The 26,175-nt window shown below is 41.4% G+C and overlaps 2 protein-coding genes across 3 annotated transcripts in view; one reads left to right on the forward strand and one right to left on the reverse strand.

Annotated features, from left to right (window-relative positions):
* Positions 1 to 4,942, forward strand: part of ube2f (ubiquitin-conjugating enzyme E2F (putative)) — a 50,527-nt gene extending 45,585 nt beyond the window's left edge. Inside the window, exon 10 of the mRNA XM_006793676.3 lies at positions 4,801 to 4,942. Within this exon, the coding sequence (XP_006793739.1) occupies positions 4,801 to 4,851 (51 nt within the window). The 3' untranslated portion in view covers positions 4,852 to 4,942. The remainder of the gene's footprint in view (positions 1 to 4,800) is intronic.
* A 19,413-nt stretch (positions 4,943 to 24,355) lies between these two features.
* ramp1 (receptor activity modifying protein 1) overlaps positions 24,356 to 26,175 on the reverse strand; it is a 75,210-nt gene continuing 73,390 nt past the window's right edge. For both annotated transcript variants that reach the window (XM_035909048.2, XM_006793675.2), the window contains exon 3: positions 24,356 to 25,053. In XM_035909048.2, the coding sequence (XP_035764941.1) occupies positions 24,798 to 25,053 (256 nt within the window). In that variant the 3' untranslated portion in view covers positions 24,356 to 24,797. The remainder of the gene's footprint in view (positions 25,054 to 26,175) is intronic.

Here is a 26,175-nt window from a genome sequence, read left to right on the forward strand (position 1 = left end):
AACAACGACGGTAACAGCATCGCGTGTCCGCTGGTTTATGTTCCACATAAACCTTTCACAATAAAGCTCAAGATCCTGTTGAGACTTTTCAAAATAAACTGAATCACGTGAAAGAGCAGAGTATTTAGGATGAGAAGTAAAAAAGAGACGCCAGGTGCTAAAAAATAAACCTTAGACTCAAACGTTAGAACAGGCTTTTCCCCGCAGCACGCCGTGTAATAAATACTCACAAAGAAAACGGCGGCTGTTACAACTTACGTCTAAAAATGTATCGTTTCATGCATCGGTTAAAACACTCAACTCCAGGTACATGACGTGCAGCTGGAAACACTTCACGCAAGTCGAGCTGCCCGAGATTCACAGAATTTACAGAAAATGTTACATTTTTGTGATTTATATCGTTATCAGACGATAGATGTCTTATATTGGGATATGAGATTTTGGTCATATCGAACAGCCCTAGTTTGCCCCATCCTTTATCCTTCAGAACTGTCTGAACTCTTTGTGGTACAGATTCAGCAAGATGCTGGAAACATCCCTCTGAGATTTTGAGATGATATTGACACAGTGGTGTCACACAGTTGCTGTCAGCTTCTCATCAGTGATGCAAACCTTCTATTCCACCACATCCCAAAGGTGCACTATTAGATATGTTGACTGAGAGGGTCACAATGAACTCATGATGAGCTTTGTCCTGAAAGATGGGTACACTGATGTCATAAAGGGGTGGACATGGTCAGTAACAACACTCGGACAGGCTGTGGTGTTTAGGCGCTGCCCAGCTGTTACTAAGGGGCCCAACGCGTGTAAATAAAATATCCCCCACAGGATTTCACCTCTACTACCAGCCCTAACAGTTTAAGTAGTTTAAGTACCATATTTTCTGCACTATAAGGCGCACTGAAAATCCTTTAATTTTCTCAAAAATCGACAGTGCGCCTTATGTATTCTGGTTGTGATACAGACCTCGAACCGATTTTATGTGGTACACGGCGCTCGAAAATCTGTCAAAAAATGTTTTAGTACGACTTTGGTAAGCTACGAAGCCGCACCGCGTTATGGATTGTCGGAGAATTACGGTTACTGTAGTCAAGAGCCTCGCGGAGTAATCTGGGTCCTAAACTCCGTCACTTCAGGTCCCAAAGTCGCAAAATAGAGCAGCTGCGAGAGAATTCAATAGTAATAAATCAATGGTACGGAAGTGGAGGAAGCAAGAAGAATGAGTTGAGTAAAGTTTGACTTTGATCTGACCGTTTTGTTTTGCTTAATGCGCCTTATAATCCGGTGCGCCTTATGGTCCGAAAAATACGGTAAAACAGAATAGATCAATGCTTTCATATTATTTACACCAGATTCTGGCCCCATCATCCAAGCTCCTGCTCTTAGCTGACCAGAGTGCTGTTCAGTGAGGTCTTCTGCTGTTGTGGCCCATCTGCTTCGAGGTTTGGCATCCTGTGCAGTCTGAGGTGCTCTTAAACACCACATTTAGACACAACAGCCCGTCCGAGTGCTGTTACTGACCATGTCCACCCATTTATGGCCTCAGTGTACCAATATTTCAGGACAAAGCTCATCGTGAGTTCATTGTGACCTCCACTCACCAGGTTGTACACCTTAGTTATAATGAGTACTACTTTGAGTTACTCTTGCCTTCATATTAGCCTGAAACCTTCCAGCGCTTCTCCTCTGATCTCTACCAGTGAATGGCCGCAAACTGGATATTTTCCCTTTTTCAGACCATTCTCTGTAAACACCAGTGATGGCTGTGTGGGAAAGTCCGAGCAGATCAGGAGTTTCTGGAATACTCAGATGAGCCCATTTGGCATCAACAACCATGTCACCTTCAACGTCATATGAATCACTTTTCTTCTGCTGTTTGGTTTTAATGTGCCGAATGGGACTGACTGGTTAAATGATTGCATTTAGCAAGTAGTTGATTAAGTATACTTGATGAAGCCTGGATCAAGCTGTTCAAATTTAATTAATGGAAGAGAAAAAGTTGTTTATAATTATTGTGCAGTAATTCTTCAAGTTACACCTTTTGTAAAAGCAGCTTTGAAATATATTTGGCCCATTTTAATTTCCTCTTGGCTCAGTGTGTTTTGCCAGTTTTCTTTCTAATAACTGGAACTAAAAAAAAAAAATAAAAAAATCAAGAAAACATCAACGTTTCATGCAAAATACGGAACAGACGTGAGGCTTCACCAATCAAGGATGATTCTGATCCCTGACTCATTGATTTGTGCATCACTAGGTGTATCTCTTCAGTTTCACCATTTTTACTGTAGTCTTGTCCATTCTCAGTAGCTCTCTTTGCTTTTTTTAAAGCTGAGGTCACAAGCCAAGCAGTGTGACTGGCTGAGTATGTTAGTCAGTACGGTCTGATCTCTCTATACCAAAATAGTAGTTTCACTTAGAAACAAGCAGTTTGGGTACCCAGACTCCAGCACACTGCGCTCATTCCTCTTTTAGCATTAATTAAAGTCTTAAGGGAGTAATCTCTCAACAGAGAATAGCTGATCCATCATCCCTCCATGGACCAATTCTCAGACTGCTGTCATCAATTCTTTTATGGTTGCTGGCAACTTTTCAGCATTTATTCGCGTCTCCCCTGTTTGTGCACAGACTGTCTCTTTGTCTTTCCCATTTACTCTTTATTTTCTCATGCTCTCCATTTCTTGTTCGTACTCCAGCGACCTCAGAGAAATGTGTGCGTAACCAACAGGCTGCTCGACCTGACGCATAAATAAGGGCGTTGTTGTCAATGCAAGGCACATTTATGTGAAAGGTTGGACAAGAGGGGGACTCTGTGACAAGGGCAGGACCCTGTGGTGGTGGATGGGTTTAAAAAATATAAAAATAAGCAGAGGTATATTACTTAAGAAGTGGGTCGACAGACGAGGATGCTTAGGATCCAAGGGTGCACAAATATTAATTTAGTCACAAATAAGCTAGCTAAATATTTATAGCAAAACAAAATGGCCAGTTGAAAGCACAGATGGATTAAATCCATCTGTTTGGAATAATTTTCGTGCTGTTCTTTGGGGAAAAGATCATTTACTCAAAATACATTCAGCAGAAGACCATGTGAGCCTGTAGCACATAGTTTCTCATTAGAAATTTAAATAAACAGAGTAGGATTAACCTGCTATTTAGGGCCTAAGTCAGATTCAGCTCTTTTTGGGGGGCCTAACTTCTACCCAACGTCCATACTTGGGAAATGCTAGCAATCTGTGCACAGAGTCATACCTGCATCATCATTAATACTAGTAAAAAATGTCCCCTGTGCTGTTGTTATGTGTGAGCAGCACTCTCAGTTACAGCACTTTCTATGATTTATAATGTGTGTAGCTAACAGAAGAGTTTTGCCTGGCCTTGCATTTTCTTGTGTAGACCAAATAAAGGAAACCTTTTCACAACAGAGTAAAGCTGCTGCAGCTCAAATTAATAGCCTCATTGTGTGTGTGTGTGTGTGTGTGTGTGTGTGTGTGTGTGTCTGTGTGTGTGTGTGTGTGTGTGTGTGTGTGTGTGTGTGTGTGTCTGTGTGTGTGTGTGTGTGTGTGTGTCTGTGTGTGTGTAATGTCTCTGGACTGTCACAAAGTGCTTGCTGAAACATTTTTCTGTAATATTATAAGGTTTTTACTCTACAATGTAAAGCAAGTATAAGCTATCTGAATAAAACTGAATTGAAACAGTGTTTAAAGGAATAATGGGATTACAAAGAAGTTAAGATGAAAAGGATGTTGGCAAGAAAAGCCAAACGGTTGTAAAGGATGGAAAACTTAAACTGTGACTAAAACTAGCGGGTAGCAGAGGAGGGAAAAAAAGAGGAAGGAGAGTAGAGGTCACACACAGCTTGGTTGGACCAGATGCCACCAGGAGATATGAGTCGAAGTAACGACAGAGGAGAGTTTACAGGATTCGTGCATGGTGGGTGGGGGTGGAACGATGTCAAGCATAACCTGAAGGGGCATGATCGAGTAGAAGGGGGGGAGAACACATGGTAAGGAAAGAGGAAGACACTAAGGACCAGAAGGGATATGGCCAAGGAAGGTTGACTCGATACAGACGTCATTATTATCAAGATGTCAAGCACTCCACGTCTCGGGCACTAGATGTGCCCCGAGTGAGAAAAACTTGAAGAATTTCATTTTTAAACTATCAGACGTAAGAACATAAACGTTTTTCTTTTTGTTTTGGGTTTTTGTGCTTGTAGATTTTACGTACATTTACTTGCAGTGTAACATCTGCATAGGACTGATACTGTGCATAGTACAGTTAAAAGAAATGTAATATTTGGTGAAATTAATATTCTAGTTTTGTAACAGTGGCTGTTATTTATCTTTTTGTTGTTGCTTGTTTAACAGTGTTTATGCATCATACTGTACCCCTACACATGTTGCATTTTTAGCAGGGTGCCATCACTGTACATCAAGAAATTAATTGACAAATCTGCCGAAGGTCATTTGCATATTTTCAGTGTCGTAAAATTCAAATGACACTTGTGCAGTGTCACCTCAAATTAGCCGAGTCCTCGTGCATCTTTTTGTTTTGTTTGTTTTGCTTCCAATTATTTGGCAAGAAGTTAACATGTGGAATGAAAAAGTGCCTTACAGCGTCTAATATGTCCAAAACTAGCATAGCGACCTAAAAAGTACATTAAAATATCTTCAGTTAGATCTGTGTTTGTGCTTTTTTGCCATTTTTGGTTTTAAATGGGGGAAAAAGCAACACAGCAACATTTTTACTTCTAGTTTTCCCATCTAACTCTTTTCTTCTCTTTACCTTTTCTGTCCTCAGGAGGACTTTCGGAATAAGGTTCAAGATTACATCAAGAATTACGCCAGATGATAAAAGCATTGGTGACCCGCTGCAGCCTGCACCAACTAACCAAACTGCTCTACCTTGCCTCTGCTTCTCTTGGCCAACTCCCCCCCCCCCCCCCCCCCCCCCCACATGTGTGAATCAGCAGCTGACTCTTTGACTCGTACCACTCCCCTTCCTCTCGACACCACAGCTCTGGCGACGCCCCGCCTCTTCTGTTCACCCAGTTGCAATAAACTTCACATCGCAGGAATGAAATAAAAAAAAAAAAAAGTCACACGTTGAAGAGAGGACTTACATACACAAGAAAATAACGCTTTAGTTAATCGGTCGAAGGTTACAGTGACCACAGTGTCTGTCTGTTGTGGCAAGACACACGAATGACGCCACCCCGCTGACGAGCCCGTCGGACACGAGCCACGTGGTGATGGAATTGGATGCGATGTTTAACTGAAGAAGACAACAAGTCGCGCTTGGCTATTTTTAAATTTGATGACTCAAGAGAAAGATTATCTGTTACTGTCAGTTCTCTGTTCCAGTGCCTGCCATGTTTGTGTCACTAAAGTGAAAATGCATGTGAGTTCACGCACACACACACACACAGCCTGCAGTGAAAGGTGAGGACATGGAAAAACACACATTGGTTGGAAGTTGGAAAGCCTGCAGCCCCTAGCCCCATTAGACAGCATGTGAATGACCACACTGACCCATTTTATTTTCATTCTCTCTGCATGTGTACACACACACACACACACCCACACATGCACGCAGACACAGCTGTGTGTTTTCAGTTCCAGTGACATAAAATACTGCCACAAAAACAGCCAAATGCACTGTTCATTTTTCAGCTTCATCTCTTGTCTCTGCACCACTGCCCTCTTCACTTCTTTGTCTTTTTTACTGCATCTGTCTCTGTTACACACACACACACACAGCACAGGTGATCGCACATGTGAGCGCACATGTGAAGTTCTGTGTTGCAGATGGAGAGGTTAAAACGGTACAGTCAAAACTTCTGGCATGCTGGCTCTTCATGCAAGCGAAACGACTGGTTTTAAAGAAGTGATGACGTAAGCCTGAGTCTGTTAACAGCACTAAGCAACAAAGTGCTAAACACGGTAAAGAATCTGTCAAAGAAAGAAACGTTGGAGGAAACCTTAAACACGACTCCAAATGACCTCCTGGATGTACGTAGGCAACACTTAAAATGACTCAAGATCGTTCTTCGTCATCAACCACGTGCACTGCAGCTCCGAACCTTTCCAAAGATTATTGAGAGACGTGCAGCCACCTTTCAATGATCTTTAAAGTGAGCTGCGAAAAGAACAGGTGACTGTCAGGTGAATTCACAGCAAGCACTCCCTCCTGCCTGCTCCGGTAGCTGCAGAGTGTATCGTATCCCACCAGACAGTCCTGACATTCTCCAGAGTTCGTGTGAAAATGTCTCCAATGAAGATCAGTAGGTGCGAAGAAAGCCTTACAACTTTTAAACTCAGTCATTTTTTTACTTTATAGTCACTGTTCAGTGCTGAGCCAAACCGATAATTGAGGTTTTTGACTGATCTGCACAAACCCCCTCGTTCTGCTCCCTTAGGGAGATTTCCGAGCTGACTGTATCTTTCTAAAAATGGCGCTATTTCAGTCTCTCCCCCTTTGTAAGCAGACTGTATGATTTCACTATCTGAATGTGTGTGGAGAAAACAATAGCAGAGGTTCATAAAGACCACTCTGTAAATGATATCTGCATACAGACATGCAGAGTCTGCTGTTATTGTTTGTAGTCAGAGTTCAACTGATCGGTGAGCAGGCTGTAGTTGCATGCAGGTGCAAGCCATAACTGGCCAAAAGAATATGAAAGCTTGGCCCAAATATATCTCCACTGGGTACATCAGAAGCCCAGAAGACCTGAACGTTGGTTCAAGCAGCTACATTAAAAGGCAGGTTTCCAGATTGCATGAAAACAGATGGCAAGATGACATGCTAGCAGGATTACTAGCTAGCTAATGTGAGTGGCTTTAGATCTGTTAGAGACTGCAGGAAGGCGTCATTCTGGACATCTATGAAATCTATGAGTGCAGTACTTAACAAAGCTATTGGAACGCCTGTCATAAAAACAGGAATCACAAATATTTGAGAATTCTGTCAAAAATATGTTTTTTTTTCTTTGTTTATGCAAAAACAAACCGATTTTACATTTTTATAGGTGAATTTGATCCGCAGCACTTCTCTGAGACATCACATTCAACAACTAAAACAAATTTTTCTATTCAGTAATGCAAGTTAGCATGTCATTTGGCATCTTAATAAAAATAATAATAATAATTGCCAATAATTGTGATTTACTTTTTCAGCGTTTTTGTGAAACAGGAAATTTAAAATGTCAGGGATCATAACAATAACTATATTTTACCATTTAAAAATCAAATTTTGATTAAGAGCTTGTGCGTACTGCAGGATTAAGCATTACAGAAACATAAACAATGATTTTGGTCATTACTAATACTTTTAATTTAGGGCAGCAGTGACGTAAACCTTACCCTGGGGGGGGTCTAATAAATGTGTGGAGCTCTGCAGGCTTGGTCACAGTCAAACACTGGGGAAAAGGGGGAGGTTAAAAAAACTGCACAGATTTGGTGGGAAACACTCTTGAGGCAGTTGACATGTTTGACACTGGATTACATTGCTACCTCGAGTGCTAGTTAACTAGTTAAACTATATTGGCGCCTCTCGGTTGACTAGAGCAGTTTATGCTTTGTGGGATGGCGGCTAGGAATTCTGGACTAACTAGATAATGTCTCCATGAACCTCTGCTGCTGTGGGTTTTGGCTAGTGATTGTGTTTTTATGTGTGTGAGCGTGTGTCAGAGCGCATATGTCTGTGAGTGGCTTTTGCCCGGCCCTGGCTATTGCTGTGCCTCCGGTTTGAGTCTGTAAGCATCGCCTGTTTTCACCTGTTCAGCTTTGTTTTCACGTCTGCATGAGGAAAACGTCTCTGTGCGAGTGTTGCAGTCTACCGAGGATGTGGAAATGTAGAGGCAGAAGATTGAATTTTTGTGTAGGAAGTGTGCGTGTAAGATTAACAAAAATGACCGTTTGTGCTTCTGGAGTGTGTCTGTGTGTGTGTGGGCAGTTACAGTGTGACTTGTGGAGACGATGTGACTTGTTAGCATGCTCTGGTTTCCTCTTTCTTTTTTAAAATCTGGATTCATCAGCTCAGATCATTTTTATTTTCTTAGCAAACACAACAACACAAAACACCCGACTCTGCCAAAATAAAAGACCCAGGAGCTTAAAAACAGAGTGACAGCAGTCCCAGATCTGGCTACCCCACGCTTCATTAATTGGCAACAAACTGTGTCTGTAGTTTTCGCCTCAGCCCAACACTCAGTGCTTTTTCTTGGCCTTAATAATACTTTTGCTTGCTATTGGAGATCTTGTTACCGGTGTCCTTTAGTTTGGCAGTTTGTGGTGTTGGAGGTAATTTTGTTTTGTTTTCTCCTCTTCTTCGGATGTTTCTCTGGAAATGTCTTCGCTTCAGTTAAACTCCAGGGCCAGAGGAACGAGATTAACAATCTGTTCTTCCTCAGATCCTCAACATTTTCTTTCTCAGATTGTATATCCATTTTTTAAGATATATTAAAGAGTATATAAATGAAACTAACGTGTCTTCTTTCTTGTGTTGATCGAGCGTTCGGTGACGTGTGCTGTGTCTGTGTCACTTCACAAAGAATGATTATTTTAACTGTCTGCTGCCGCGCTGCTGTCTCCAACTATTGACTGCGACATTGGTTAAGTGGCTGCTTGAGGCTGACCATTAACAAAGTAATTATATATATATACATAACTGCTTCTGTGTAGCGCCCATTCTGTGGTTGTAGTTCTGTTATCAGACTAACCCGAACTGAGCATGTCTGGAAATAAAGGAAGCTCTAAGGTGAGCTAAAACCAGGCTGAGAGTAGCAATTATGAGACACAGGTATCACAAGTGATTCTTCACTTTAACAATATGCATTTTTTTAAAGCATTGAAAGGTACTTTAAATGACTTTAAATAAAAATGTGGAGTAAATGATTAAAAGGAGTAACAAATTTTTTTTTGAGTGTTTACAAAAAATATTAAATGTATTTGTGTTTGCTGCTTTTCTCCTTCTGTGCATTTGCTTCTCACACATTTGTGCATACGTGCACACGAAGTGTACCTTCAGCACACAACCGTCAGCCTTTCAAAGCTTTGACTTGAATGGAAAAGGGACGCAGACAGTGCTGACGTCTGTCAGTCATCCCCACAGCCTGTCATTACGCCGGGTTTTGGAGGATGCGCAGTCGCACTGTTCCCGTGCCCTGTGGCTATGTAGCCTCGTGGATTTCCTGTGTGTGCAGTGACAGCTGACAGCCTCAACCAAATAATGAGAAGGCTGAGTGCTATGAATCATATTTCTCCAGTTCCCTGGGTATTCTTGGCCCCACTCACCTACAGTGACTGTTCAGCCTGAATATAATCTAACCAATTGAGTCCTCTCCACCCACACTCAATTATCTTTAAGCAGATGTTTCCATATCCTTAAAAAGCAGACTGTAAATAAATAAATACTAATGCAATAAAAAATAATGGGGAACTTGAAACCATGTGGACTCCACACCTGTCTGCTGCATTAGGGAAGAGATTAATGGGCTCCAGTGATTGGTCGGTCTGATTCCTATTCAAAATACACTCACAAATGAAATTCCAAATCAGAAATAATTTGTGCAGTTACTCTACTTTTAAAGATTAGAGATAACTTAAAGGATTAAACTGCATGCGTTCACCCCACATCCAGATAATTTATAATTATCATCAATGTCCCTGTGGTACATTGGAGCGTTAAATCATTTTAGGTACTTTTGAATTCATTTGTCTTTTACTCTGTGGCTTTTTAGCTGAGCGATGCTGTTGCATGTTATGTAATTGAACCTCACTACCTGAGCAGAAACTAACAAAAGCTCCATTTATAGTTAAGACCAGCACTGAAGAATTAAAAAGAAAAAAAAACTTTGTCGGATGATCAGCAGTTAAACCAAGCGTTCCTTACCCTTGCGTGTCTTAAGTAATTCACGCGTAAAGCAACGAGTGCTCATGTTTATCTAAACTGAAAATCCTGTCAGAGCTTAAGTTTGATATCCTCTCTTTTCCTCCTCATCTCCAGGCATCTCTCACCCACACACGCAATTACTTCCCATCTCTCCTATTTTCCCCCTCTTCCAAACAACAGATGCAGCGATCCGATCCCAAGATGTGCAGTGAAACCAGTGTAGCAGACAAGATAATCAGAGGATGTAAATTGTATTTGCGCCCATCAGCATCCAGTGTGAGTTTCCTGTGTGTGCATTCGCTGAAGGGCACGGGAGGTTCAGGGGTTACATCAGAGCAACAGTGGTTTTTATTTTTAGGCACTCACTGAAGAACAGTCTGAACAGGATCATTATCTACCTACAGTATGCGCGCTCTCACTTCCTGCTGACATGCACATCAGGTTATCTTATGGTGGCTGTTACAGAACAAAATATCATGTTTCTCCCCTTTCAGTGGCAGTACCATTATTTTTTTACTTTTTGGTTTTTTTACCTTCTCATTTTTCTGGCTGTCTGCAGCATCTGCAGCACATTACGTGCAGCAGAGTAAAAGTTTTGTCTGAATATGGAAGGCAGGTCAGTGCGGACACACTCGTATAGAGTGCGAGGAGAAAATTGCAGGTTATTGGAAATGTCAGTCAGCACCGACGCTGGAGATCAAGAGCCGATGTCAGAGAGTTGTGTAATTTTCTTTGTTTCTTAATTCTCTGTAAATGTGAGTGTTGTGCGTGTTTGTTTTCTCTGTCCATCTGTCTATTTGTGCGTTTGTGTTGGTGCCCTGGTGGGCGTTCGGTGTCAGCTGCTTCTCTGTCTTTCCATCACTCAGCTGCGTGCAAACTTCCGCTCATCGGCCACGCTCGCTGCTTCTAGCTGTTTCCAAGCTGTATCTCATTTCTTCAGCTATTTACCGCTCACTGGTTCTGAACAGAATTGCAGCGCTGGGCTGGAGCACTGTGAGGAAAACTCAAGTAAAAAGTCTCTGTGGTACAGACACGGCCGTGATCCTTCACACACACCCTATGTGACTTATTATCAGTGTTGGTCAAGTTACTTGAAAAAAGTAATCAGTAGCTAATTACTGATTACTTCCCCAAAAAGTAATCCCATTACTTTACTGATAACTTATTTTCAAAAGTAATTAGTTACTTAGTTACTTTTCAAAACGTGATTTACACCCTGAATAGGTGATAAAGCGATAGATCTTTCAGCCCAATTCTACTTTTTCTGCATAATTCATCATATAAAATGTAATCAAATGGAAAAGTCTCTTTTTAAAACTTGTTTTATTAGTTTTAATCTTTTAACTTTATGCATGAGACAAACATTACATTATCTGCAACATTCTCTGACTGGAAGAAATTTGTTTAACATTTAAACCTATTTTCTTCATATTCCAGCACATAAAATAAAATAGCTGAAGCATAAAGTCTGGTCGGTTACCCCGGTAACCACTGTTTGCAAGGGAAAAGCGTTTTTATTCCACAAGTGGCAGGAGAGCAGGAGAGGGGTTTCTGGAGGTTGCTGGCAGCTTGCTTTGTTTACTAGCAGGTTGCCATGGTCACCAGTAGTTTGCATTGAAGATATCAACTTATCCGCAAATGCAAACTACTCATCAAGCAGTACTGGGACTCTGAAAGATACAACGTGAACTGGAAACAAAGAACCTTCAATGTAAAAGTTGCAACTTTGGAAACGTGCTGTTTGCAGCGGTAACTTTGACTTTGATAGTGACGTTCTCCATTTCAAGTTTGTGTCACACTTTCTTAACTTTCACTACAGTTTAAAGAGTAAACGGCGAGTGTTTTTAATGCAAACTGTGGGCAGCTACGGAAATCTACTAGCAACCAAAACAATCACAAAGAGGATTTTGGTGCAGTCGATTGCATCTGGAAAATGCCGGCAACCTCCAGCAACCACTCGCCAACTGGCCGGAGAATACAGAGTTTTCCAGGAGATGCCCCTTTGTGTTGCTGACAACTCTGATTTTAATCTCAGTATAACCCACTAATGCATTAATCTTGCTTCTGCATGTAATCTGACTGGCAAAAAATCAGCAGGAAACAACATTTCACAGAATAAACTTGAACCTAAATAAGCGTGCAATCAATATGACTGCTTCTGATTATAGATCAGATTATACATGAAGGAACTTGAGCGTCTCTTGATTGTAGAGTTGCAGTCACAGGGCAAATTGTTGTTGCTGCACATTCACACATTTGTGTCTAAAATGTGTGAATGGCACACATTTTAGACACCTTTGTTACACAGAGCAGTTTTCAGTGTCTGAGAAACATCATGAAAGAACTGCATCAATTTTGAATGTAATTATGCACGTCCAGGTGTGTGTGTGTGTGAGAGAGAGAGAGAATGAGCAGATGCATATGAAGTCACACGTGTCTATGTGTGCTTCACAGTGTGTCTAAGAGTAAGTGCCTCTCTATTTCCTTTTATTCTGTTTCAAAAGCTGCCCACACACTTGCTCCAGCTGTGGGAGGCATTTCATTGTGCTGTGAGATTAGCTTGGCAGACTGCAAAGAGTAATACATACAGCCATGCCAATTTAAACAGAAACAATGAACACATCACTGTAATTAAATAAAGCGTTATATCTCTGCTGCTTTGCTGAATCGGGACAACATTAATGTCAGATGAGCATGTACTTTTCACATTAGTGCTTAACTGCAGCTTTACAGTGATTTCCTGATCATGCAGATGCTTAAGTCATAAAAAACTGCAAAACTGATCCACTTAGTACAGGTTCACGAAATGCTGTCACACAAATGCACATCAAAGTGCTTTGTGCAGTGGGAGAAGATCAAAAAGTATGTGCCAACAAAAACAAATCCATGCAACAGCACCCACAAGCTGCACATGTGTTTATACCCATATGTGTGTTTTTTTCCGGCACTGAATCATTAACTTCAGTGAGCACTGTGCAGGATTTTACATCTCTACAAAGTATAATGATCACCCACAACATCATTAGGATCAAGCCAAACCACACCGCACACATGCTGCAGCGTGTTGTGCACCGACTGAGCTTATCTCTTGTAGGAAAAATGACTTTCAGCTGTCATTTAAATAAATCCAAACACAAAAGCTCCAGTCACAAAAACAAAATGAATCATCCCACAGTCGCCTGTATCTGCAGCTTCAATGCAATGTCTTTCTAATGCTGGGATATCGAGGGAGTATAATCTAAACTTTAAAGGCTGTCTGTCACTGACGTGTGCTGGAATTACAGGAATCAAGCATGTGCTCATAATTGCGTTAGCACAGCAGTTCCTATCAAGCAACGTAAATGTGAGGACAGAAAATGGCGTTATGACGGTGTCTCAAGTGAGAACACATTTCTTTCTTTACATATACATATAATTATACCATTAATTTGACTGTGCAGGGTTCAGTGAACTGTTATTATATTGTCAGCTTTAATATGAGGAAGCATAAAAAACTGTTCCTGTATTTTCTGGACTCTCTGTAAAACAGTGTTTTGCCTCAGTAAACATAATGTGGATAAACTGAAAATCCTCCCACTCTTCGCTGTTATGCAAATTGTCAAAGACTGAAATATTTCTGCCAAGACTTTTCTTGCAAGTGGCATCCTACACCACTGACCTCAAGCATTTTCTGAATTTTCCCGTAATGTTTGGCTGCTAATTAGTTTCAAAAGGCACAAAGTTGTCTCAGTGGGTTTCTGTAAATGCAGGTGTTCATGCAGACTGGAGAAAATAAATGGATGCTGAGACGTTAGACTTATTAATTCTGTTCTCTACTACATTTTATTTCCCTGCTTCAGTTTTTGCAGTTAATTCAACCTCATCATAGAGAGTTAACCTAAAATAGAAATTAGGGGAGAACTTTAGAGGATGCCAGATTAAAAATTAATGTGTCTTAAGGTGTACTCACACTGGCCAGTCTGCACCCCCTTTTCACCCCCAAAGCCCAGTTTGTGTGACTAGTGTGATTGTTGCCCCAAATAAGCCACAAAATGCATGAAATCGTGAAATGTTTGCTCTGCAAGAGCGCTTTTCAAACCAGTGTTTAAAACACAGAGAGGGTAAACACGAGAGAGGAACTGAGATGCTGGAGCGTAGATCATTAAGGGCAACATGAGCGCAGACGAGTGGTGAGGGGGACAGTGATGCTCAAGCAATCCCTGGTGTTAGCACAGCCTCACCCACAGAAAGATTTGGTGCTAATGACCAAAATGTTATAAATGTGTTCTTCTTAATTTAAAATTCATTTTTTTAAGTGATATAGTTCTCCAAGCTTGCTGAAGGTCTGTCAAAGTTTTCCTTTGGACGTTGGCTGTTTTTATCCTCCTTTTCTGTCCAGTCATTGTCCCTGACAGAGGAATGTTAACTGACGTCTGGATCACTGAAGCATAAAAAAGGAGCCTAAATGATGAACCACTGTTGTGTCTACACATAAGAGACAACTTAGAAAAGAACTAGTTTGAAATCATGTCTTGAATTTACAAAAGAAATGCCAAAAATAACAGTTTGACAGGAAGAAAAGAGTATGAAACATGATGAATCTTTGCACAGTGTCATTAAAAGTTTTGAGGAACCTGGAGGACAATAAAACTAGCAGGCCTAAAAAATGATCTGCAGCAGTTGATAAATGCTGCTGTTTACTGATTCTGATCAGAAATGGTGTGGGGAGGAGTGACTCACAAGAAGCCATTATTAAGGAAAGGAAACAGGGAGAAAAGGCTTGGTGTACAAAAATAACACAAGAACTGGACTGAAAGTCAGTGGCAACAGATTTGATGCAGTGATGAATACAAACGTCCTGTTTCTGGTGGCGGTCGGAGAGGTACAACAGTGAGTGTCTATCGTCATCTGTAAAACACACTGGGAAGCTCTGTGGAGGTTTGGGAATTTTATTAGAATTAATGGAATTACAAACACAAAAAGCAGATTTTGATCTACCATGCAACACCATCTGGAAAGCATCTGATTGGCAACGGCTTCATTTTACAGCACGACAATGATGCCAATCACTTCTAATGCATTAAAAGCATAACTGGATAGAAAAACACACAGTGGAAGAATACCAGTGATGGACTGGCCTCCCCAGAGCAGCAGCATTACTGAAGCACTTTGGGAGCAAAATGCAGAAACTTCCAAAGAAAACTTTGACTTTAACTTCATGAACTATTCCTGAAGATACTTGGGCAGCTTTCTGTAGTCTTTAACTCTAAGAGGGCTGAAGAATAAAGGTAGTCATACCAAATAAAGGGTGGCTCAATACTTATATACATCCTGTTTCACTTCCTCTCTCCCACCATTTTTCCTGTGCTCTACATCCGCCTTGCTGTCTCCTGCATCTCCAGAGACAGAACAGTGTAAGGCTTCAGAGAGCGGAGCGTGAGACTGGTCTGATGAAACTACTTAATCTTATGAGAAGACAAATTGGCAACGCATGACTTGCAGATGTACACATCAAGACCCCTACACGGAGAACACGCATTTACTATTTTGTTTTTTCACATTTTTCACAGCACATTTCAGATGGAGTAATTGCATCATGTACGGATTTTATACTACAGTACCCCAAGAAGTTAATTTCTTTCTTTTAGGCAGTGCTTTGTAAGGTTCAAATCTCCCAAGCTGCCTGCTGGCAGACTGAAACGTTGTATGAGGTTCCACTAGGAGGTTGCGAACAAGACAGAAATACACCAGAGCCACTTGGGAACAGACGAGCTGAGCTCCGAGCCATGAAAATGACATGCATTAACATCTCCAGCAGACATCTGTGAATGACATTAGGTGGTCTATTATCAACATGAGGGGACATCAGGAGGAGGCGAGTTGGAGCACTTCCTGACATGAGGCACTTAAATACTTTTCTTTCCATCATTTCCCCTCCACGAGTCTCTTTTTCTTCTCGTTTTCTGTCCCACACATATTTACTGGAATGGCTGCAGGAAAGTTTCTAATGAAACTGTGTAAGATGGAGAGATTCTTTGTGGTGTCATTATTTAAATGTTCGAAGCTCTGTTTGACTGGCGTTCACAACAAACCATAGTTCCGGTTCGATTACAGAGAAGTTTAATGACTGTTGTATTAAACCTAACTGACACAGTATTTCATAACTAGCACTGCCTGTGGTCACCTGCATGGCCACATATAACTTGGTAGACTGGTACTAGTTTGGGGATGGTTTTGTTTGTGCCTCCACAGTAGCTGTGAGACACTGGATGTGATTGCACTGGCTTAGTTGAATTCAAGTGTACTTGGTTGCATTCATACTCAAGTCTAGTCATTAGTTTTACTTTCTCTGCCTTATTTGTGTCACCGGTTCCTCGTGTTTGGTGTCTCTGACAACTGAAGCTTAAATAGCTTCAGTTGTCCTTAGTTCTTCAAACACCAGATGGATAAAAGGAAAAAAGCATCAAACAAACATGTTTTTTTTTTCTTAGGGAGTTCAACCACAATCAGCTAGAAGAAAAATGGTGGAGCGGTCTCCAGCGGAGAGACCGGCGTCTACTTTTATTTTTACCAGAGCGTAACAGTAAAGTCAACTGTGTCCAGGACAGAAACATAACACGAAGAGTAGAATCGCCGTGGCAATTGTTTTAACGTCTGTCAACTTTTGTTCATACGTAAGTACTAAAAGAAAGCTTGTATGTGTGTCCTCATTAGGACAGGGCTTTGTGTGTGTGAGTGTGATGTAATAAGTAATGTAATAAATTACTTTCTCCTTTTTTAATGTATCCTCTTTCATGGCTGTATTTGGAGTCCGCCTTCACGCACTGTCACAACCGTCTTAGAGCTTCTTACGCTTAACTGAGTACTGAAGTAATCCTCAGACGTGACAGCATCACGCAGTTGCTGCAGAGTTTTCATCCGTGATGGGAATGTTGTTTCTCCACATCCCAAAGCTGCTGTGCTGTATTACAGTCTGGATTGATCCAGGTGTTCCACCTCCTGACTTCTCCTGATTTGGGTCCTCTTCTGTGCTTGGTGTGAAAACTGATAAAGCTCTAACATGGAAAAAAAAAACAAATGTGGTGAGAAATGTCTTTTTTTATTTAGCTGAGGCAGCACTCTAAACTTAAACTTTTATCTCTTTTAATAATAATAATGGATTGCATTTATATAGCGCTTTTCGAGACCCTCAAAGCGCTTTACAATTCCACTATTCATTCACACACTGGAGGCAGCTACAGTTGTAGCCACAGCTGCCCTGGGGCAGACTGACTGAAGCGAAGCTGCCATATCTCGCCATCGGCCCCTCTTGTCATCACCAGTAGGTGGTAGGTGAAGTGTCTTGCCCAAGGACACAACGACCGAGACTGTCCGAGCCGGGGCTCGAACTGGTAACCTTCCGATTACAAGACAAACTGCCAACTCTTGAGCCACGATCGCTCACATTTGACATGCATTAATGAACCAATTGCTTTCCAGGACCCCGAAAAGGTGAGTTTTCACCAAATTCACACGTCTTTATAAAGGCCACGTCTGTCTGACTTGGCAGGATGTTTTTATAAATACACCAATGGATATTTTCCTGTTTGTTACCTCCTGTGATGATGACAATGAAGTTTCAAGCATAGTTTTCTTGTTAATTAGTTTCAGCAGGCGCAGAAGTCCCACTTGGCGCCTAACAGCATCCTCCTATTGTACCCCTATAGCTTGTCAGGCATCCTGAAGTAGAGATAATGTTTCTGTGAGGAAATTAAATGGGCTGCTGAAGTCACTCAAGAGGAGGTGTCTAATATTTTCCCCAGTTTGATGACAAGGTTCACAGAGTCAAAGAAATAAGTTGGACTTTAGATGTCAGATAGTGATACCAGCATCCATTCAGGCTTTTTTACACATACAGTTCATTTTGCAGGGCAGAAAAACTGTTAGTTTGATCATTATTATAATTAGTCTCGTACTCTAAATGAAAGCTACAGAGTAGTTTTTAATTACAGAATTAAAAGGAATAAATGAAGCTCTTCACTACAGTTATGAGAAACATCATGCATAGAAAAGCTATTCACAATTATAGGAAGCACCTTTGCTCTGTGTTTACTTGAAATTCTTCACAGTAGCTCTCTTTCACATTTCCATGCTCATCTGCAATCGTGAATAATTGCAGGTGACATAAATGAATCAGGCACAAAGTTTCATCAAGCATTCATGTCTTCATTCAAAACCTGCACCTGTTGCAGTTGCAAGAAATCAGACGGGGCTGTCTTAGATCTGTCTTCTTGAAAGGGTTACACAAATCTGATCTTTCTCTTCCACCTACAGCAGGTCAGCCACTCGCACTTCATTCGTGACGTTTCACTGTCCTGCAGTTACATATCTAAGTTAAAAAATGAAAGCTTTCGTGGTCTGTATCAAAGACGAATGAAAATAACAAGAGAAAACTTTCACATATCACTGACATTAACCTTTAATGCTCATTTCAGCAATAGATGTACCTCACCTCAAACTTAGAAACGTAAAAAAATTGCTAGAGACCAGGCCCCCGCAGCATTCCTCGGCCAGCAGATTAACCCCAGCAGGACAGAAACAGCACAAGGAACACTTTGATACAGCTTCCACAGTCCCCAGATCCCAATCCAATCAAGAATTTGTGGGATGTGCCGGAAAAAGCCTGATCCACACGAGCTGAGGTGTGCTGTGTGCTGCCAAACCCCCCCCCCGAGGTTTCCCGTCCATGGCCCGACAAATGATGGGGACGAGGGGGAACCTGCACAATATTAGGCGGGTGGTTTTAATGTTGTGGCTGCTGGATATATGTTCCCCTCCAAGCAGAGCAATTTAACTGCAGACAGATGTTTACGTTCACACAAGCACCACACATCATGCTCAGCAGCAAACACAGAACGTTGTGTGGAGCTGTAATTTTCATCTACTGTAGATCGATTGTGCCCCGTCTTTGAAATACAGCCCACAGATCTCTAACCTCGTGGCTCATGTGCTTCTTTCTTTTGCAGCCACTCTGTTGTTGGAGTGCAAAATGTCTCTGCTGCAATTCACAAGAGCAGTTATGTTTATATCAGGACAAGGAAAGTAAACGGAAGCCTCTCCAGCGTTGCACGTCTCTGGAGAGCAACTAAACTTTCTTGACAGAAAAGTGGCCCGAAGACTGAAGAGTGGCAAGCCCTCGTGAACTTTCAATATTTCCAGTAAGAGTTCAAACACGTCTTTGCTTTGCAACATCTGCTGGAAGACAAACCAATTTTGCAACTTTGAATATGAGCCTTCTGACCTCAACCCACTCAGTGTCCTTGGTCATTAAATAATCACATCTGCACAGTACACATTTGTTAATGTAAGTGTATCTGCTGCTGTTGCACTCACGTGGATTTTGCACTTGAATCTCCTCAGGTTGCTATTCTCCTCCATAAATTATTCACCAGGGAGCTTTAACTCATTAATAAGGTCAGCTAGAGTGGGCGGAGAAGGTTATGTCTGATAGTGAGTCCTTGAAACTCTTAAACACATTTAAGTTTGTATTCCTGCATTTTTTCATAAGAATGCACATTTGTTTAAATGTGTTTTCCAGTTAGCTTGCTAGGATTGGTTTCCTGGATCAGTGTTAACTAATGCAGTAAACAAGCACAGATCCCTGTGAGACAGGAAAACAGCAGCTGCTGCAGCAATGATTTCTTGGACCACACCATAAAGCTACCTCATCACAAATACATTACATATAAAGATTATAAGCCGAGGCTTTTGGTGCTCCTGCACTCGAGGAGTTAACCATATCCATTTCTTCTTCCTGATTTCAATTAACCACTGACCGCATGACTACATCTCAGCATGATAATGAGCCACTCTGACAGACAGACTGCAGTTAAAAACGCACTCTCAACTACTTCATGTTTAATACAAGTGGAAGGATGCTGGTACATCAAAGAGACTTTACCTGAACACCATGTTTCTCAGTGTTAGATCGCTTAGCCAGAAATGATAATCAGGTGTTAATTAAAATAACAAAGAAGTCCTTTTTTTCTTTATTCCCAACAACATTCTGGCTGATTAAACCTGGCTCAGGTGGTTAGAACTAGAACTACTATGTGTAGTCGCTGCGTATGTACAGGGTGAGTCAAAAAGAATCTAATTTTAAAAGGGCTCTAGAGTGCGACCAATTTGGCCATATTTTTTCGTGGTGCGACTAAAAAAAAAAATTGTATATATATATAATACTGTTCGGGTAACAAAAAAAAAAAAATCTCTGCAACTCTCCGTGTGGTCAACAACAGACACACATTATGCCCCTATCATGGACTAAACCAATCAGAGATCGTCAGGGGCGGGACCTCTCTGATTGGCCGTGGTCCAGTTGAAAGTGCAGGTGGAAGAGGGAGGTGAGTAGCTTCAATAAAGCGATATCAATTCATTAACGGATTCCACACAAAGACATAAACACAGAGCGGACCCGACGCATCAGAATCAGCTTTGTCTTTCTCGGCTTTCTCACCCGACGGCCCGAACACCGACACGCTGTCGGAGCTCAGCGATTCTGATGCGTCCGCGCTGTGATTACGTGTTTTTTGCGCTGATTCTGAGCTGCAGGTTTTGTCTCTCTCCAACCAAAATTCGCCGAGCCAGCAGCAAAAGAAGCAGCAAACTGCGCTTCACATTTGATCAATGTCGTCATGAATTCCCTCTGACTTTTGCTGTTTTGCTTCCACCACGATAAAAATCACACTTCATGCACAGCTCTCTCTCTCTCTCTCTGTACTTCAAGAACAGTTTCCCGTCTCAAATCTGTTTTCTGTATTATTCATTCGCTTATTACCCACCAGTCTACCGTTGTTTACAGCGCTGTCTTTTTCTTTTTTCACTTAAATGACCTCCGACAAGAAAGCCTAATTTCTGCTGTTCAATACTGAAGAAATTTAAACTTCTTAAAATTATGCAAAATTGCAGAATATTGCAGAATATTTTTAAGGTTACCTGCTATAAAAAGCCAGACCAGGAAAATCTCCTTCATGTTTTTCTGTGTTTTATTCTCAGTTACTTTCACACAAAGGCATCTGCTGTGATGTTCACAATTCTGATGAAGTCTCACATGTATCAGTACTGATAAATGATCAGAATTATAATATTTCTGACTGTATGAGGCTAAATTGATTCAAATCAGGACAAATCAGAACCAGAATTGAATGGATTATAGAAATCAGTGATGATACCCAGCCCTAGTGAGCAGCCTAGGCACGACAGAAGTGGATGTAGCTGTGGGTAATAAGAAAAGATGAAAAGAACTATTGATAACTTTTTTGTTAAGTTAAGGCCTGATCCTTCTGAAATTTATAGCCAGTGCTCTGACACGGTGCCATCAATCTTTGAACGCTGAAAAAGCACAGTGTATCCAGGAAACACATTATATGCTGCAATAAATGCACTGCCCAAATGTCCCCTCTCCCCACTGCCTTTCAGCAGCATGCAACAGCAAACAGGTCGTCAGAGGAGCCGAGATGATGATTAAGTTTAACATTTTCTACAATATTGACAAAGCACTTTAAGCACAAGTTTGTTAGTTAATAATTTAGAAATGAATATTGTCTGTATGGACTTTCCCCCCAAAGAAAGTGCACATGTAAAACTGCAGTGATAAGCGATGCGGTTGAAAAGTGTGCGCCTAACTTTTGTGCCGGTACGCCTAAATTTTTAAAGTTAGGCGTACCGGTGCGCCCATGTCAAAAAGTTAGTCTAGAGCCCTGAAAAGGCTGTATTTTTAAAGTAATGGACATGGAAGCTTATGAGAAATGTTTAAATACATGGCCGAATATAAAGTTTTACATACAAAACAATAGTCACGAGTGCTCAACGTGTACCCCTCTCACGGATTATGTCCATGCGCAGTCAAACTCCTCCCATACTTTTCCAGCATGTCTGGAGTCACTGCAGCAGCTGCAGCTGCCAGCAGTCAGGTGAAAATTTGCTCTTTGATGTAGTTGCCAATTTAAACTAGTGTAAACCATAGAGGTGGGGGGGGGGTGAGAGGGGGATGTTAGCCAAGCTGATGTCCATTATGGACTGCACTCCTCACCCCCTGCATAGTGCAGACTCTGGAGCTCCTTCAGCTGTAGACTGAGTGGTATCGCAGGTCCTTCATCCCGACAGCAGTCAGACTGCACAGTGCACACATGCAAAAGTTACCTGCAACAATATACATGCAAAAATTTTATATCAATCATTTGTAAATAGTATATATTACTCTTGCATAGTTTCGGGGTGTTTTTTAGTATTAAAGTCATTTTTTCATATTTTTTAATTTTTTTTAAATCTTTTAAAAAAGTACACATCTGTAATTCACTTTTTCTCTCTGACCCTTTTGCTGCTTTTTGAATTTCCCTGGTGTGGAATTAACAAAGCCCATATCCATGTCTATGCCACTACCACCATTCCAAACTCTAGGTCTGGAGTGTAGGTCTATAAAGTGTGACAGTTATCTCTCTGTGGCCAATACAGCTGCAGCAAGGAGCCAAAAACACATTGTGTGTATTACTGGTGTTACTGGGATCACTTTCTGGACAAGGTCTTCAAAAGTTTCCTGTATAACAACAATGACGGGGGCACGAAGGGGAAAGCTTTTTCTTTTTGTTCTCTGTAAGTGGACAAATGAGATTTATGTGCTATTGTAAGATTATGCTTACAGTTAAGTCGTGATGTGGCCTTAGCTATTTAGAGACTTGACTCTCAGAAAGTAAAAACTCCTCAGTCTTCACTACATGAAGAAAGCAGTAGTTTGCAGGCACCTGGAGTATTTACTTATCAGACAGAGTTGCAGTGCTAACAACTAACACAGGAAAATATCTTTCAACACTCAAAATTTTGACTAAAAGGCAGTGTGCACTCGAACAACACCTGACTTGCATTTGTCAAGCGTAGTTCAACTCTGTCTTTTGTTGATGAGATTAAATTAAGACTTGACTTGGATTTCTCTTGACCAGGTGTCTGTTATCTAATCAAGTTGCTGGACTGGAGTTGCCGTAGACGTCTCGAAACACTCGAGACTTGATTTGGTCTTTTTGTTAATTATTTGAGACTTGGTGCTGTCTCTAGTTACTCTCATCAAGCAAAAAGCCAAGTAAAGAACAAGAAGTTTATCTTGTGGCTGTCTTATTGGTTGGGCTTCAAGCACGCACCTGTGAGAGCACCAATACAAACAATTCATATCTGGCATCTTCACAGGCTCATTTTATGTTTTCCCCAGTGGTTTCGTGTGAAAACAAGATCTTGATGAGATTTAATTGCTACATTCATCAGTAATTACTGAGTGAAAACAGTCTTTTCTATATAAACAGGAGCTTCTTGCTCTGTTTATACATTATTTAACAGTTTTTCCTTTTTCACGTTTCCTACTTCAGCAAATGACACATGCTTGAACCAAGTGCATTCATTATGACTCAGCATGGTGCACTAAGGCCTGCATATATTAATGCTGGATTCATGATTAATATTTAACACATCCAGGAGCATTTTGCACTATTTACATCTCATAAGAAACACAAGTGCAACTCCCAAGCGTATTAGACACATTAAGCAGACGTTTTATTGAACTTTGCTTCTTGGACATAGATATTTAAAACCAGTCAACAGAAGTCACTCCAACAGAAAATTAGACATTCCACAGGAAGCACCACCCTTTATTTTTCCAAGAACTTTTGGCACAAGCAACAAGAAAAGATCGTGTCGGGAAAGTGTGGGTGTGTTTCTGACAGGTCAATGAATCTATAAAGGGAAGAGAGCATTCGAAAATATCAATGAGGAAACAGGTTGCACGGCACACTCTGCCACACTTGGAGATCATGAATCGATTGAAGCCTAAGGTTCACGATACACAAACTCTGCTTTAGGCTATGGCAACATTTGGCAGGGGTGTTTGTTGGCTAACTTAACCCACTGCTTTATGTTCTCTGTGTAGTTAGAACTGTGAGTTTTCCACTGTGAGTTTGCAAGTCTTTGCTCTTGTTTTCGTTTTTTTAATCCATGATGGAAGCTGCAAAACACAACATCATCAAAGTCCTCAACCCCTGCAAGCGAAGAAAGACCGAGATACAGTCCTGACCTTTGAGTCAGGATGTCTCTGCTCTTAATTGTGTTGCTTTAGCATATGCATGATTAATAAACTGTATATTATATATAAATATAATACACACGTCTGTTAAAGCGACTACAAGAAATCACAAAATTTAATATCTGACAGAAATAAATGTATTGACCTATAATTTGTTGTCTCGGTTATGTTACAAAGACAATCTCACATTGTATATAGTGTATATATTTATGGTATGCTGCATACACACACACAGTTCATTTCCCTGGGTTCCCTAACAGAAGTCTAAACTTTGTCTCCTGCTGTATCCTCGTCGTTTGGGTCTCTGTTGATGCGTGAGGTGATGCTCATGGTTTCCAAGAATAGTAAAATTAGTAAAATTCCTGTTCGCATGTGTGTGTGTGTGTGTGTGTGTGTGTGAGTGTGTGTGTGCGTGTGTGTGTGCATGTGTGTAAATTGATTAGCATTAGATCCAAAATGATTTGCAAGCAATTTCTCTCAGCAAAGAGATTTTGGTGTTTACGATGTCCTTTTAGCCGTTTCCTGTTCTGGTCTGATGGAGGTGACCTTTGTGCTCTGTAAACTAAAGAAATGACTTCAATCCATGTGGAAGGAGCAGGAGCTGTAAAGCCTTCACTCTGGTGTGGATACAATGAAGCATCACTGAAGTAGTATATGGTTTTTAGTCTCATTTATTTCCTCTTCTGGGTCCATGATATAGCGATTCTGGTCCTTTGTGTTTTACCCAGACACTGACACTCAGGAGAAGAGAGTCTTTGGTCACTGAAGGTGAGAGTGGCGTGACAAAAAGCACCTCTTGTCTTGAGTCTTGGGAACCGCCTCTTTCCTACACAATCCCCTCACTGCGCTTGCTCCTCCACACCACCAGCGCCGTCATGAGAAGGGTGACCAGGATGGGCACGACAATAAACGGACCCAGGATGCGGTTGGGAGGGTCCATGGGAAGCCGTCCGGTCAGAGAGCAGTCGTGAAAGTAGTGCCTGTGGACCCGGATGAAGAACTCATCCACCAGCCGGTTGGGCCAGAAGCAGTCCATCTTCAGCGCTACCAAGTACGTGCAGTTTGTCAGCTCCTCGTAGAGCCTGCAGAACAAAACAAAAAAAGAGAAGGCAGCAAAGTGAGACGCAGAACAAACTCGCTATACACTTACCCAACAGGAAGTGTCGCTACATCCTGTCAACACTCAAACTTCAATCATGAACTTCAGGCAAAAGCAGATCCCGATCATCGGTAGCCAAGCTAGCGCCCAGTTTCCTTGCTAACATGATAGCTGCTGCGTGTAGATTTTATTGGTTGCGTCAAGTTAATTCATTTAACTAACAGCAGCTGTCACCAGGTTTTATAAAGAATGAGAAGGAAAAAATGGATGGCATGGCTTTGCGGTGGTTAGCACCATCGCTTCACAGCAAGAAGGCCCTGACTCCAGTCTGGGGTCTCTGTGCCTGCCTGAGTACTCCAGCTTCCTCCCACAATTCCTCCCAGTTAAAGAATCACCAGTTAACCAAAATCCATACACAGTCAGGTTAATTCTGGGGTTAACTGGCGATTCTAAATCACCCTACGACAGCTGGATGAGGCTCCAGCCCTCTTTTGGATAAGTGGAAGAAAATGGATGGATGGAGAAGAAAAATCTAACTTTTATATTAGAATGTTTTTAATGAAAATGATTTATTATTATTGACTACTATAATTCAATGTGATTCATTAATTTGAATCACGCTTACAGCGTGATTCAAATTAATTTTCTATAGTTGATTTAATCCAGTATGTTTCATCCATAATCATTTGTGCAAGGCCTGGAGACATCTGAGGATGGCGATGCCCTCGGCGAGGAGACAGGATGACTAGACAGCCCAGACTGATAGTTAAGAGTTTCTACTCAGGAGTGATTCTGGGACATTTCGAGGGTAGAAGGAGGTTGTCATATCAAGTACAAAGCTGTTCTGTCTCTTTGCGCAAGCAGCCGTACTGATGCGGCCGGCCTCCCCACATCTTTGTGGAAATAAAGGAGCCCGTTAAACTTGAAAACGGCACAGCGCTGGTTCTGTGCGGTTCTGAAACCACATCTAGGACCACCTTCCACACTGTGGGGAATTTACACAGATAAGATGTGCTGGTTTCTGTGCCAGGCATTTTACAAGATAACCTTCAACCCCGCAAGCTAATGCAATTATCCAATGGCATGCTAGCACTCAGGAGAGCCT

Source organism: Neolamprologus brichardi, chromosome 16 (genome assembly GCF_056152115.1).
Source record: "Neolamprologus brichardi isolate AB-2024 chromosome 16, ASM5615211v1, whole genome shotgun sequence".
Taxonomy (NCBI): Eukaryota; Metazoa; Chordata; class Actinopteri; order Cichliformes; family Cichlidae; genus Neolamprologus; species Neolamprologus brichardi.